Genomic DNA, 13554 nt, shown 5'->3' with positions numbered 1-13554 from the left:
AACCACCCTTGGAGCCCAGGAATAAATCCCAGTTAATCATCGTGAATGATTCTTTTAATGTACTGTTAGATGGATTTGTTGGTATTTTGTTGAGAATTTTTGCATCCATGTTCATCAGGGATATTGGCCTGTAGTTCTCATTTTTAGTGAAGTTGTTTCTCTGGTTTTGAAATCAGGGTAATGCTGGCCTGATAGAATGAATCTGGAAGTTTTCCTTCCTTTTCTATTTTTTGGAATAGTTTGAGAAGAATAGGTATTAACTCTTCTTTAAATGTTTGGTAGAATTCACCTGTGATGCTATTTGTCCCTGGGCTTTTGTATCTTTGGAGAGTTTTTATTATTGATTCAGTTTCTTTGCTGGATATCGATCTGTTCAAATTTTCTGTTGCTTCCTGTTTCAGTTTTGGTAATTTACATGTTTCTAGGAATTTATCCATTTCTTCCAAGTTGTCCATATAATTTTTGGCATATAATTTTTCATAACATTCTCATAATTATTTCTATTTCTGTGTAGTTAGTTTTTATTTTTCCCCTCTCATTTGTGGTTTTAATTATTTGGGTTCATTCCCTTTTCTTTTTTAGAAGTCTGGCTAGGGGGTTATCAATTTTATTCTTTCAAAGATCCAGCTCTTACTTTTATTGATCTGTTCCACTATTTTGGTTTTTTGTTGTTGTTGTTTGTTTCTATATCGTTTATTTCTGCTCTAATCTTTATTATTTACCTTCTTTTGCTGGCTTTAGGTTTTGTTGTTGTTTTTTCTAGCTGCTTTAGGTGTAAGGTTAGGTTGTTTGATTTGAGATTTTTCTTGCTTCTTGAGATAGACCTGTATTGCTATATACTTCCTTTTTCCTTTTTCTCCACATCCTCACCAACACTTGTTATTGCTTGTCTTTTTAATAATAGCCATTCTTACAAGCATGAGACAATATCTCATGATGGTTTGATTTGTATTTCCCTGATGATTAGTGATGTTGAACACCTTTTTCATGGACTTCTTGGCCATTTGTATGGCTTCTTTGGAAACAATGTCTATTCAGTTCCTCTGCCCATATTTGTTTTGTTTGTTTGTTTGTTTGTTTGTAGGTGTTTGTTTGTTTTCTAGGTTTTTGGTTTTGTTTTTTGTTGTTGTTGTTTTGCTATTAAGTTGTGTGAGGTCTTTATATTTTTTGGGTATTAACCTCTTTCTATTCAGATATATGATATGCAAATGTTTTCTCCCATTCTGTAGGCTGTCTTTTCATTTTTGTTGATGGTTTCTTCTGTGCAGAAGCTTTAACTTTGATATGGCCCTATGTGCTTATATTTGCTTTTGTTGTCAAATCCAAAAAATTACTGCTGAGACCAGTGCCAATGAGCTTACCATGTATGTTTTCTTCTATGAGTTTTGTGGTCTTATATTTAAGTCTTTAATCCATTTTGAGTTGATTTTTGTGTATAGAGTAAGATAGAGGTCCAGTTTCACTCTTTTTGCATATGGCTGGCTGTTTGGTTTTCCTGGCAGTATTTATTGAGGAGATTATTCTTGCCCCGTTGTATGTTCTTAGCCCCTTTATCATAAATTAATTGGTGGATTAATTAACCTCTGGGTTTATTTCTGGTCTCTTTATTCTGTTCCATTTATACATGTGTTTGTTTCTATGCTAATACCCTGCTGTTTTGAATGAGAAAGTATGATGCCTTCGGCCTTGTTCTTCTTAGACTTGCTTTGGCTATTCTAGGTTTTTTGTGGTTCTATAAAAATTTCAAGATTGTTCTATTTCTGTGAAAAATGCTGTTGGAATTTCTATGGGGATTGCATTCAGTCTGTAGATTGCTTTGGGTAGTAAGGACATTTTAACAATATTAATTCAGTACACGAGCATGAAATATCTTCCACTTATTTATATCTTCTTCAGTTTCTTTTATCAAGGGTTTATAGAGTAGAAGTCTTTTACCTTGGCTAAATTCATTACTAGGTATTTTATTATTTTTGATGCATTTGTAAATGAAATTGTTTTTTAATTTCTTGTTCTGATAGTTTTTTGTTAGTGTGTAGAAATGCCACTGATTTTTATATATTGATTTTATATCCTGAAACTTTACTGAATTTGTTCATTAGTTTCTGAGTTTTTTTGGTGGATTATTTAGGATTTTCTATATAAAGTTGACCCTTAGACAATGCAGGGGTTAGGGGCATTGACCCTCATGCAGCTGAAAATCTACAAACAGCATTTGACTCCCCAAAAAGTTAACTACGTACTGTTGACAAGAAGCCTTACTTGATAAACATAATATAAGCAGTTGATTAACACATATTTTGTATATTATATGTTTTAAATGCTGTGTCCTTATAGTAAACTAGAGAAATAAAATTAAAAAAATCATAAGGAAGAGAAAATACATTTACAGTACTGTACTATGAAAACTCCACATGTAGGGGTGCCTGGGTGGCTCCGTCCATTGAGCATCTAGCTTCAGCTCAGGTCATGATCTCACAGTTTGTGAGTTTGAGCCCTGCCTTGGGCTCTGCACTGACAGTGCAGAGTGTGTTTGGGATTCTTTACCTCTCTCCCTCTCTCTCTGCCTCTCCTTCCCTCATACTTTCTCTCAAAATAAATAAATAAACTTAAAAAAATATCCACATGTGGGGTACCTGGTGGCTCAGTTGGATAAGTGTCCAACTTTGGCTCAGGTCATGATCTCGCAGTTCGTGAGTTTGAGCCCTGTGTCGGGCTCTGTGCTGACAGCTCAGAGCCTGAAGCCTGCTTTTCAGATTCTGTGTCTCCCTGTCTCTCTGCTCCTCCCCCGCTTGTGCTCTCTCTGTCTCTCAAAAATAAATAAACATTAAAAAAAAATTTTTTTTAATCCATATGTAAGTGGACCTGCACAGTGCAAACCCATGTTGTTTAAGGGCCAACTGTATATCATCTGTGAATAGAGGCTGTTTTACCTCTTTCTTTCTTACTTGGGAGACTTTTATTTCTTTTTCTTCATAATTGCTCTGGCTAAGACATCCAGTACTGCATTGAATAAGAGTGGCAAAAGAGGGTATCCTTATCTTGTTCTTGTTCTCAGAGGAAAACCATTCAGCTTTTCATCATTGAGTATGATCTTAGCGTTGGGCTCATCATATGTGTCTTATTATGTTCAGGTATCTTCCATCTAAATCCAGTTTGTTGAATGGCTATTGAATTTTGTCAGATGCTTTTTCTTTATCTATTGAGAGGATGATACAATTTTTATTCTCAATTTTATTAATATGGTGTATCACATTAATTGACCTGGAGATGTTGAGCCATTTTTGCATCCCTGGAATAAATGCCACTTGGTCATTGTGTATGATCCTTTTAATGTATTGCTGCATCAATTGCTAGTATTTCGTTGTTGAAGTTCTTTGCATCTGTGTTCTATGATCATTTTAATGCATTCTTTTTTATAAATTGTATTGATGTTAATATATACATAGTGAGTTTCTCCATTTCACTCTTACTGTATCTTTCCCCCTAAGGTATATTCAATGCTATTCTACTATCAAATCCATTTTGCTTTGAACAGTAAAAAAGTCATCTTTAAACACAAGTATCAGTAATTAGATGACTTCTTGTGGTGTTCTTTTGTTTTACTCTTCATTTTTTCACCTTTTATGTATCATATACTTCTTAGTTTAAATATAAATTTAATCCTCTGTTTTTTCTCATTGTATAGAATTAACCATTTTACAAATTAATCTCAGATTGATTTATTTAAATAAATTAAAAATAATGGATGAATACATCTAAGATCTGCATTCTAGATCACCATCCTGTGTCTACTTTTAAGATGATTCTGAGTCATTCATTAACCAGTGCTCTTAAGATAACATTAGCATCATTTTTAATACTGGTAGTCAGAAATGGTAACTGGCAACTGTTACTATTGTCTGTAAGACTTATCAATTTGCATGACTTAATTTCTTTCAAAGGGATCATTTATCTGCCATATTGAGTCACCCCTTTATAGGAATAAAAAAAATTATGCTAGTAATAGTAATTGAAATAATAAATCCTGTCAAGATTCTAGTTCTCCCATGCAAGTTCACATGGTTATTTTGAGTTAACATAGCAGGCCTGAGACTACTATTTTTGGAAAGTCCTACTTACAAGGTTAGCCCTTGGTTGGCATCTAGGAACTAGGATTTCAGGAGGATTGCCACTGTTCCTTAACTGATGAAGAGTAGTTTACTATACCAAAATTATTTGAGCAAACAATATGGTTTATGCTGAAGACCGGCTTTCCTTCTGGGAGCCTGGAATTTTAGTATATCCTAGGCAGAGGACCAACCATGACCAACTCCCTGAGCATTGGAGTCTCTAATAAGGTTCATTGGTAGACAGCATTTCACTGTGTTGTCACAGGTTGTTGCTGGAGTAATTAAATTTGTCCTATGTTACTTCACTGGGAATGGACCCCTGGAAGCTTATAGCTGGTTTTTTTCCAGACTTTGACCCCTACACTTTTTCCCTTTGTTTATTTTGTTTTGTATCCTTTTGCTGTAATAAATCATAGCTGTGAGTAAAACTACATGTTGAATCCTGTGAGTCCTCCTAGCAAATCACCAAAGTCAGGGGAGATCGCAGGGACCTCCTTTAGCATTGTGGCTATCAGATCAGTTTGTGAATTTTTGAGAAATATATATGTAATAAGATGTATTATGTTTATGTTTCTCATAGGAAATTAAGAATGAAATTAAATTTCCCTTTCTTTGACTTTAGAGAAGTAACTGAAATTCGTGACATCACCAGAAAATCAGTTCCCCGCAATTCCTTAGAAAGTGCTGAATACATTAAAGTCATAACAGGTTTATTAAATGCAAAAGACTTCCGTGATCGTATTAATGGGATTAAGCAGCTTTTATCAGATACTGAAAACAATCAAGAGCTTGTTGTTGGAAACATTGTGAAGGTAATGAACTGTCAAAATTAATTTTCATTTTCAATATGTAGCTAATAGCTCATTAGTATAAAAAATTGCCCTAACTCTTAGTACTTTATATGTATTGTTTTAAAATGTTAAGCTTAGAAGAATGAATTACTTTCTAGAACAATTCAAAGTAATTGGGAAAAAATAAGAAAATAAAATAATAATATAAGAAAACAGCTGCTTAATTTGTCTGAATTTTCCCACTAGATGGTAACTCTTTGAAAGCTCTGTATTCTCAGAGCTCTTGGAACCTGAAAGCTCTGTATTCTCAGAGCTCTCAGTGCATATATGTCAAGTGAATCAATAAATATTTTAAAAACCAGGGCATTTAGGTGCTCTGATATTACTTAAGAGTAGATATTAAAATTTTTATATGTAGATTAGAAATCTTATATATACTAATTTATATACCAATGTTAGACAACAAGCAATAGAAAAGAAGATAGTAATAAATGTTAGTGGTACCAGAGCATAGATGATTTATGCTTCTTCAGAGTTAATTCAGTTAATTCCATTAGTGATTTATTAATAAAATCCCATGTTAAATTTGTATTATGTGCATTAAACTTGGCCAGCATACCATTAACTACTCTTAATTCCGGTAATGTTGTCTCTTAATTTTCAGAAGAAAGGTACCATATTATCATGTGATGGGCACCAGAAAGTTGCATTTTCTGATATCTGTTGAGTAAAAATAAATCTCTTGGGAAGACTGTTCTCACCATGAAAATTTTTATTTATATATTAACTTTCATATTTTTATGAGAGATGTGTATATGTATATCAGCCTCATAGAATAGCTCTTCACTCACCTAATGTGACTAAAGATTTTGCTTATCATTCACTTTTTATATCTTAAACTTATGAAAGTTAAGAATTCTAAAGAGCAAGGAATAATTGTTAAAGTAATCAGGTTAAAAGGTAGTAAAAATTTAACTCTGAAATTGCATATAAAATTCTCATAAGAAACCCAAACTGAAACTAAATCAAATCTCTATGGTTGTTATATATCTAATTCTGTTATGAATAGTGATAAAAATGAAAACTTTCCTTGAGTTCTTAGAGTTAGCTAAGCTAACCACACCTTCCAAAAAATAGCATTTTTATCACATTTACGGTAAATCAGTCATCTTCCTACTAAATCAAATTTCACAACCTGAATTTATTAGGATGTCTGAGTGATGTTTGAAGACTTGTCATTTTGCTATAAGAAGGTTTGAGACTTAGATTTAACATCCAAATTTTTATAAAATTCCTATTGTCTATGTTCAAGTTAAATAAGATGTTGTGTGTATGTTTTTAAATAGTATATTAATAGCATAAATACTATAGAATGCCAAAAAGAATTTAAATAGCTATAAACATTATTTCACATTAAATAATTTACCAATTTACTTTCAGATCTTTGATGCTTTTAAATCTCGGCTTCATGATTCCAATAGTAAAGTAAATCTGGTGGCTCTAGAAACAATGCACAAAATGATTCCTTTGCTTAAAGACAACTTATCTCCTATAATCAACATGCTAATTCCAGCAATAGTAGATAACAATCTGAATTCTAAGAATCCAGGCATCTATGCTGCTGCCACAAATGTTGTTCAAGCACTGAGTCAGCATGTAGGTAAGAAATCTTACTTTTGCACTCAAATTATTTTGACTTTACTTTCATACTTTCTGTCCTACACATGATATACTTTGTATAATGTTGAAATCATAGATATTAAATATTTGTCATTTAATGTTGTGATATTTTCAGTAGTTTAAATTATTTTTAGAGTTTAATACTATCCCATTAAATTGACTTTTTCTTATTTTTGATTTTTCAGTCCTTTTATTCCTACCTCAACCTCACATCTGGTGCAAAATTAACTCAAAATGGATTGTAGATTTAAATGTAAAACTTAACTGTAAATCTTTTAAGGATAACATAGGTAAAAATCCTTAGGACTTGAGGGCTTGGTGAAGAGTTGTTAACATGATACTAAAAGCATGATCCATTAAAGTCGATAAATTAGACTTAATCAAATCTAAAAACATTTGCTCTGCAAAAGACCTGTTAAGTACATAAAGAGACAAACTACAGATTTGGAGTAAGTATTTGCAAACCACATGTCTGAGGAAGAACTTAGAATACATAAAGAACTCTCAAAACTGAACATTAAAACAAACAATCCAATTAGAAAATGGGCAAAGGACATGAAGGAACACTTCACTGAAGACGATATATGGATGGCAAATAAACACATAAAAAAGATGTTTAACATCACTAGTCATTAGGGAAATACAAATGCAGGTTAAGACCATGATCACTACACAAATATGTTCATCTGTTCAGGTTGCTTTAGCAAACTACCTACAGACTGGACAGTGTAAAAACAAACATTTATTTCTCACAGTCCTGGAGGCTGGAAAGTTCAAGATCAAGGTGCCAACAGATTTGGTATCTGGTGAGGGCCCACTTCGTGGTTCCACTGGAGCTTTCTGGGGCATCTTTTATGAGAGCTCTAATCCTATTTATGAGGGCTCCACCTTCACGACCTAATCATCTCCCAAAGTCCTCACCTCCAAATACCATAACAACAGGGATTGGGTTTCAACATATGAATTTTGGAAGACACAGACATTCAGTTTATAGCAAGTATTAGGACAGCTAAAATTAAAAAGAGTGATAATACCAAATGCTGACAAGATTTCAGAGAAACTGGATCTCTGCTACATAAATAAAATGGTGTATCCACTCTAGAAAATGGTTTGTCAATTTCTTTAAAAAAAAAAAAAAAACAACTAAGCATACACTTACCATATAACCCATCAGTTGCATTCCTAGGCATTTATTCTACAGAAATGAAAACTTCCATCCAAGAAGTTACACTCTTGTTCATAGCAGCTTTATTTACAAAAGTCCAAAACTTCAGGCAACCTAAATGTAATTCAGTGAGTTAATAGTGAAGAAATTTATGATACATCTATACCGTAAAATAGTACTTAGTAATAAAGTAGTATTATAGATACATGTAACAATTTGGATGGATCTAAAAGGGCATTATGCTTAGTGAAAAAGGACAGTCCCAAAAGGTCACATGCTGTAGGATGGCATCTTTGTATAGCCTCAAAATGGTAACATTTACAGAGATGGAAAACAAATTCGTGGTTATCAGGGTTTACGGGCAGCTAGGAGGGGCTGGATGTGCCTATAGAGCGATAGCTCTGTGGAGATCTTTGTGGTAATAGAATAGTTCCATATGCTAATTGCAGTGATCATTACACAAATCTACACATGTGATAAAATGACATAGAACTATACACACATAGGGATGCCTGACTGGCTTGGTCATTAAAGCATATGACTCTTGATCTCTGGGTCATGAGTTCAAACCCCGGGTGTAAAGGTTACTTAAAAATCAACAAAGAAGGTGAATGATGTAGATTAGAACTATGCACAGGTATTGTACAAATGTCAGATTCTTTGTTTTGATATGTACTGTAATTGTGTAAGATGTAACCTTTGGATGAACAGTACACAGGACCTTTTTGTACTGTCTCTCCAATTTCCTGTGATCTATAATTATTACAAAATTAATGGGGCTCCTGGGTGGCTCAGTCGGTCGAGCATCTGGCTTCGGCTCAGGTCATGATCTCACAGTCTGTAAGTTCGAGTCCCGCGTTGGGCTCTGTTCTGACAGCTCAGAGCCTTTGGAGCCTGTTTCAGATTCTGTGTCTCCCTCTCTCCCTGTCCCCCCCCCCACCCCCCCGCTCGTGCTCTGTCTCTCTCTCTCAAAAATAAATAAGCATTAAAACTTAAAAAAATTAAAACTGAAAAAATAAGTAAAAATAAAAACTACCCCCTCCAAAATGTAGTTTTTTTCTGTTTTTTTATTTTGTTTGTCTTTAATAAACTTATATTCTATTTTTTGGAATAAGATGACTGGGAGATAGGCAATTCTTTTGCTTTTTTATGCCATATGATAGCTCTTTTAAAACTCTTATTTGAGGTATTTTATTTCTTATTTGCTATAAGAATAGTATTCTATTAAGGTTTTATACATAATGTTAAGTACTGATTACATAGATTTAAAAATCTTTTTAACACATTTGCATTCATTTATGTATCTTTTCCTTTTAATGCTTTGTAATGAAAAGTAAGAACTCATAACTCTTTAAACATGTGTCTGTATTATTCTTTTTGTTTAGACAATTATTTGCTTCTACAGCCATTTTGCACAAAAGCTCAGTTTTTAAATGGAAAAGCAAAACAGGATATGACTGAAAAGCTTGCTGGTAAATATTCTTCAATTGCTATTTCTAAAGAAATATTAACTAAGGAAAAATGATAGGCAGTTCAATTTCTTTTTTGGGATAGCTACCAAATTCAATATTACCCACGATGTAGAAATGAATTGCATAATGATCTATACGAGAACTTTTTAAGACTTTTACCCCAAATTTTTTTGTTTATCCTTTTTTTTTCAGTAAGAATTTCTTCCTTGTCACGTTTAAAAATAAAGAGACATTAAAATCAAATTGGTACTCACGAAAAACTGTTTCAAATTATATATTTGATAAAAGATCAGTGGGTTAAAAATGTATGTTTTTTGGAAAACATTGAGATGAATTTGGGGTTTAATTCCTATCTTTACTAATTTTGCCTGAGCTAAGTTGTCCTATATGGAATTCTAATACTTGAAGATTCCAATCTTTGGGAGAAAAGTTTCTGACCTTACCTTCTTTAAGATGCTTGACATTTTAAGACAAGTGACATAGAGAAGAAGCTTAGTATATTTTATATGCTTTTTAATTAGCAAAAATTGAATTTATATTTTTAAAAACCTGACTGTTTACTAAATTTTTATGTTTCAGATATTGTTACGGAACTTTATCAAAGGAAGCCCCATGCCACAGAACAGAAAGTATTGGTTGTTTTATGGCATCTCTTAGGGAACATGACAAACAGTGGCTCTTTGCCTGGAGCTGGAGGAAATATACGAACAGCCACATCTAAATTATCAAAAGCACTTTTTGCGCAAATGGGTCAGAATCTGTTAAATCAGGCTGCATCTCAACCACCACATATCAAAAAGAGTTTAGAAGAATTGCTCGATATGACAATATGAAATGAATTATGAATCTTTGATGAAATATAGTATGATGAACAAAATTGTTTACATGATGACAAATGGAACTTTTTCAAGTTACATTTTCAGTGCCTGCACTACTCATCTGGTAAATTAAGTCAATGGCTATTTGTATTTGCAGCCAGTGGGCACACATCTGCTCTGTATCAACCCTATCACTTGTACCCATCACAGACAGAGAAACCTAAAATAATTAATATAACCTAATATTCATGAAATCTGAGGCCCATGGAATGAATCCAGTTATATTTTTGAGGAAAGTCCTGCTCATTTGCACTGTTCTATAGAAACCACAGTTCATTGCCCTATATGTACAATTAGATTTGTAATTAAAAATATACTTTTTATTATGTAATCATGTTCTGTCATTACTCAGCCTTATTTTATGAAGTGAAATAAGTCATTGAACTATGTTATCACAAACTAACTTTTGTGTGCTATTTGTGAAAAACATGTATTTCTGAAATCAGTCTGCTAATATGATTGTGCAGTATTAGCTTGCTTTTGCTGCTGTGTTAATGTGATATATTTGCTTACCATTTGGGTTTAATCATCTACATAATTGTGAAATTTAACAAGTTATAATGAAGCATGGTGACCAAAGTTTTAGAAAACACTTAAACATTTTAAATGCACGTTTAAGAAAACGTGTTGAATGTAACTCCCTATTTTTGTGTGAAAACACTAAATTTTATTTCTATATGTCCTGACATTTATAAAGGTGTTATTTTGCTGCCCAGTTGTGTAATTCTCAAAAATAGTGCCAGGTCTTCTATAGGCTTTTCTCAGAATTCTTGGGCTATAAGTACTGTATGCATCTTAAAAAGAAAAGGAATGTTATAAAAATAAAAGGATTTATTTCTGTAGATATGTGAGAGGTGTCCTATTTTTCCAACTTCCAAATTTGTTAAAATAAAAAGTATATATATTGTAATACTGACCTATCATTTTCACTTGGTATACTTGATAAAATATTGACCTATCTCTATTGACCTAACAATAGACCTGGATTATAGTTCTAGCTATAGAACTATAGGAAAATTAAGCATGTGATCTTGGGCAAGTCACTTACCAGTTCTAGGTCTCCCATTTTGTCATCTCTAAAATGTGAGGGCTGACTAGATGATTTTTAAGGTTCTGTTTTGTTCTAAAATTATATGGTTCTGTGTTATAGTTTATTCAATGATCACTTTATTACAACTGTGAACTATCCTCATTCTTTTTCACTTCTTGTGTCACTAACTGGTTTTCTGATGTATTTGGCTGCATTTTAAATTGTGATTCTTTGTATTACTGCATGAGTGCTAAGAAGAAAATGGAGGTGCAGGGGGTTACAGCAATTTGAAGAGAAGCTGAAAGGAAAGACTTGGTTACTTTTTCTGTTTATGGGCATTGTTACATACATTCATAGTTACATATTTCTTAAATGCTTTATCTTCTAAGTGTATTTTATTATGTATCTATAGTTTAGGTCTGAAGTTGGCAAACTTTTTCAGTAAAGGACCAAAAAGTAATTACTTTTGGTTTTGTAAGCTACAGGCAGATTGTGGCATATTCTTTGTTTTTTGTTTCATTTTTTTATAATGTTTTTTTTTTTTAATTTTTTTTTCAACGTTTTTTTTTAATTTTTATTTTTGGGACAGAGAGAGACAGAGCATGAACGGGGGAGGGGCAGAGAGAGAGGGAGACACAGAATCGGAAACAGGCTCCAGGCTCCGAGCCATCAGCCCAGAGCCTGACGTGGGGCTTGAACTCACGGACCGCGAGATCGTGACCTGGCTGAAGTCGGACGCTTAACCGACTGCGCCACCCAGGCGCCCCTATAATGTTTTAAAAATGTAAAAAATATTCTTAGCTCAGGCCAAACAAAAACAGGCCTCTGGCCTAGTTTGTCAACACTTGGTTTAGACTCTTTTGACCTTAGCTGTAAATCTGAAATCGTCATTAAAGTTTGCTTTAACCCCTAATGATATGCACCATTGAAACAATAGTTACAGATTCCAAGTTTTATTAATTTTGACCATTGTCCCTGTGTCATTGCAAATTTGCCCCTACTAAATTTGCATTAATGTTGGATATATTGAAGGTAAATTTTAAATTTCAAAGGGAAAAGACCATTACTTTGTATATAAGCTTAATTATCTCTTTTTTTTTTTTTTGAGTTGATGTAGTTTGAATTTTGCACTGAAAAAGTACAGTAAATAGTCACTACTATTAATGTGAGGACTTTACATAATCTCTGTGCTGTCTTTTATTATAAAAATTTTTTTTAATGTTTTTTTTTGTTTGTTTGTTTGTTTGTTTGTTTTTTCTTTTATTTTTGGGACAGAGAGAGACAGAGCATGAACGGGGGAGGGTCAGAGAGAGAGGGAGACACAGAATCGGAAACAGGCTCCAGGCTCCGAGCCATCAGCCCAGAGCCTGACGCGGGGCTCGAACTCACGGACCGCGAGATCGTGACCTGGCTGAAGTCGGACGCTTAACCGACTGCGCCACCCAGGCGCCCCTAATGTTTATTTTTAAGACAGAGAGAAACAGAGCATGAATGGGGGAGGGGCAGAGAGAGAGGGAGACACAGAATCCAAAGCAACTCCAGGCTCTGAGCTGTCAGCACAGAGGCTGACGCAGAGCTCCAACTCACCAGACTGCGAGATCATGACCTTAGCCGGAGTCGGAAGCTCAACTGACTGAGCCACCCAGGTGCCCCAGTGCTATCTTTTATTATAAATAAAATACTCACGTAACAGAGTCCCAGGCCTTAAAGATTTTCTCACTTTTAGTAACTTCTTAATAATGAGTACTCAGAAGTCAAGCACTCTGTTATCAAGAACTGTTATCAACCCAGAAGTCAACAAAAATTGGAGACTGATCACTGATTAAAAGAACTAATGCAGCCGAAGGCCTGAATAAATTGGAATGAAGGAATAATTATACAAGTAGTGATAATTATAAAAGTTGATCCTCACACTGTAACTAAAAAATAAAGAAAAAAATTTAAATGGCAGATTTCCCCAATGGAATCCATATCATATAGTCATTAAAAATGATGGGGCACCTGGGTGGCTCAGTCGATTAAGCATCCAACTTCGGCTCAGGTCATGATCTCATGGTCCGTGAGTTCAAGCCCTGCGTCGGGCTCTGTGCTGACGGCTCAGAGCCTGGAGCCTGTTTCTGATTCTGTGTCTCCCTCTCTCTCTGACCCTCCCCTGTTCATGCTCTGTCTCTCTCTGTCTCAAAAATAAATAAACGTTAAAAAAAATTTTTTTTAAATGTTAAATACTTTAATCACAGGACAAAAAATGTTAAATACTTTAATCACAAGACAATATCCATAGTGTGTTAAAGGAAAAAAGTCTGACTACAAAATAAATGCAGTGTCTCTATCAAATATATATGCACACAGAAAATAGAATTGGAATAATATATAGCAACATGTTAAACTGTAGTAAACTATGAGTAAAGAAGTTAATTTTTTTCAGTGTA

At 33.8% G+C, this 13554-nt stretch overlaps 1 protein-coding gene across 2 annotated transcripts in view; it reads left to right on the top strand.

Annotated features, from left to right (window-relative positions):
• Positions 1–11577, top strand: part of TOGARAM1 (TOG array regulator of axonemal microtubules 1) — an 83088-nt gene extending 71511 nt beyond the window's left edge. The window contains exons 17-20 of one of the 2 annotated variants that reach the window (XM_049612859.1): positions 4732–4921; positions 6341–6560; positions 9131–9217; positions 9797–11577. In XM_049612859.1, coding sequence (XP_049468816.1) covers positions 4732–4921; positions 6341–6560; positions 9131–9217; positions 9797–10050 — 751 coding nt within the window. In that variant the 3' untranslated portion in view covers positions 10051–11577. The remainder of the gene's footprint in view (positions 1–4731; positions 4922–6340; positions 6561–9130; positions 9218–9796) is intronic. The other variant, XM_049612858.1, reaches the window with a different exon arrangement.
• Positions 11578–13554: the final 1977 nt, after the last annotated feature.

Source organism: Panthera uncia (genome assembly GCF_023721935.1).
Source record: "Panthera uncia isolate 11264 chromosome B3 unlocalized genomic scaffold, Puncia_PCG_1.0 HiC_scaffold_1, whole genome shotgun sequence".
In the NCBI taxonomy this organism is placed as follows: domain Eukaryota; kingdom Metazoa; phylum Chordata; class Mammalia; order Carnivora; family Felidae; genus Panthera; species Panthera uncia.
Note: the sequence above shows the minus strand (reverse complement) of the source record. Positions and strands in the feature narration are given on the sequence as shown.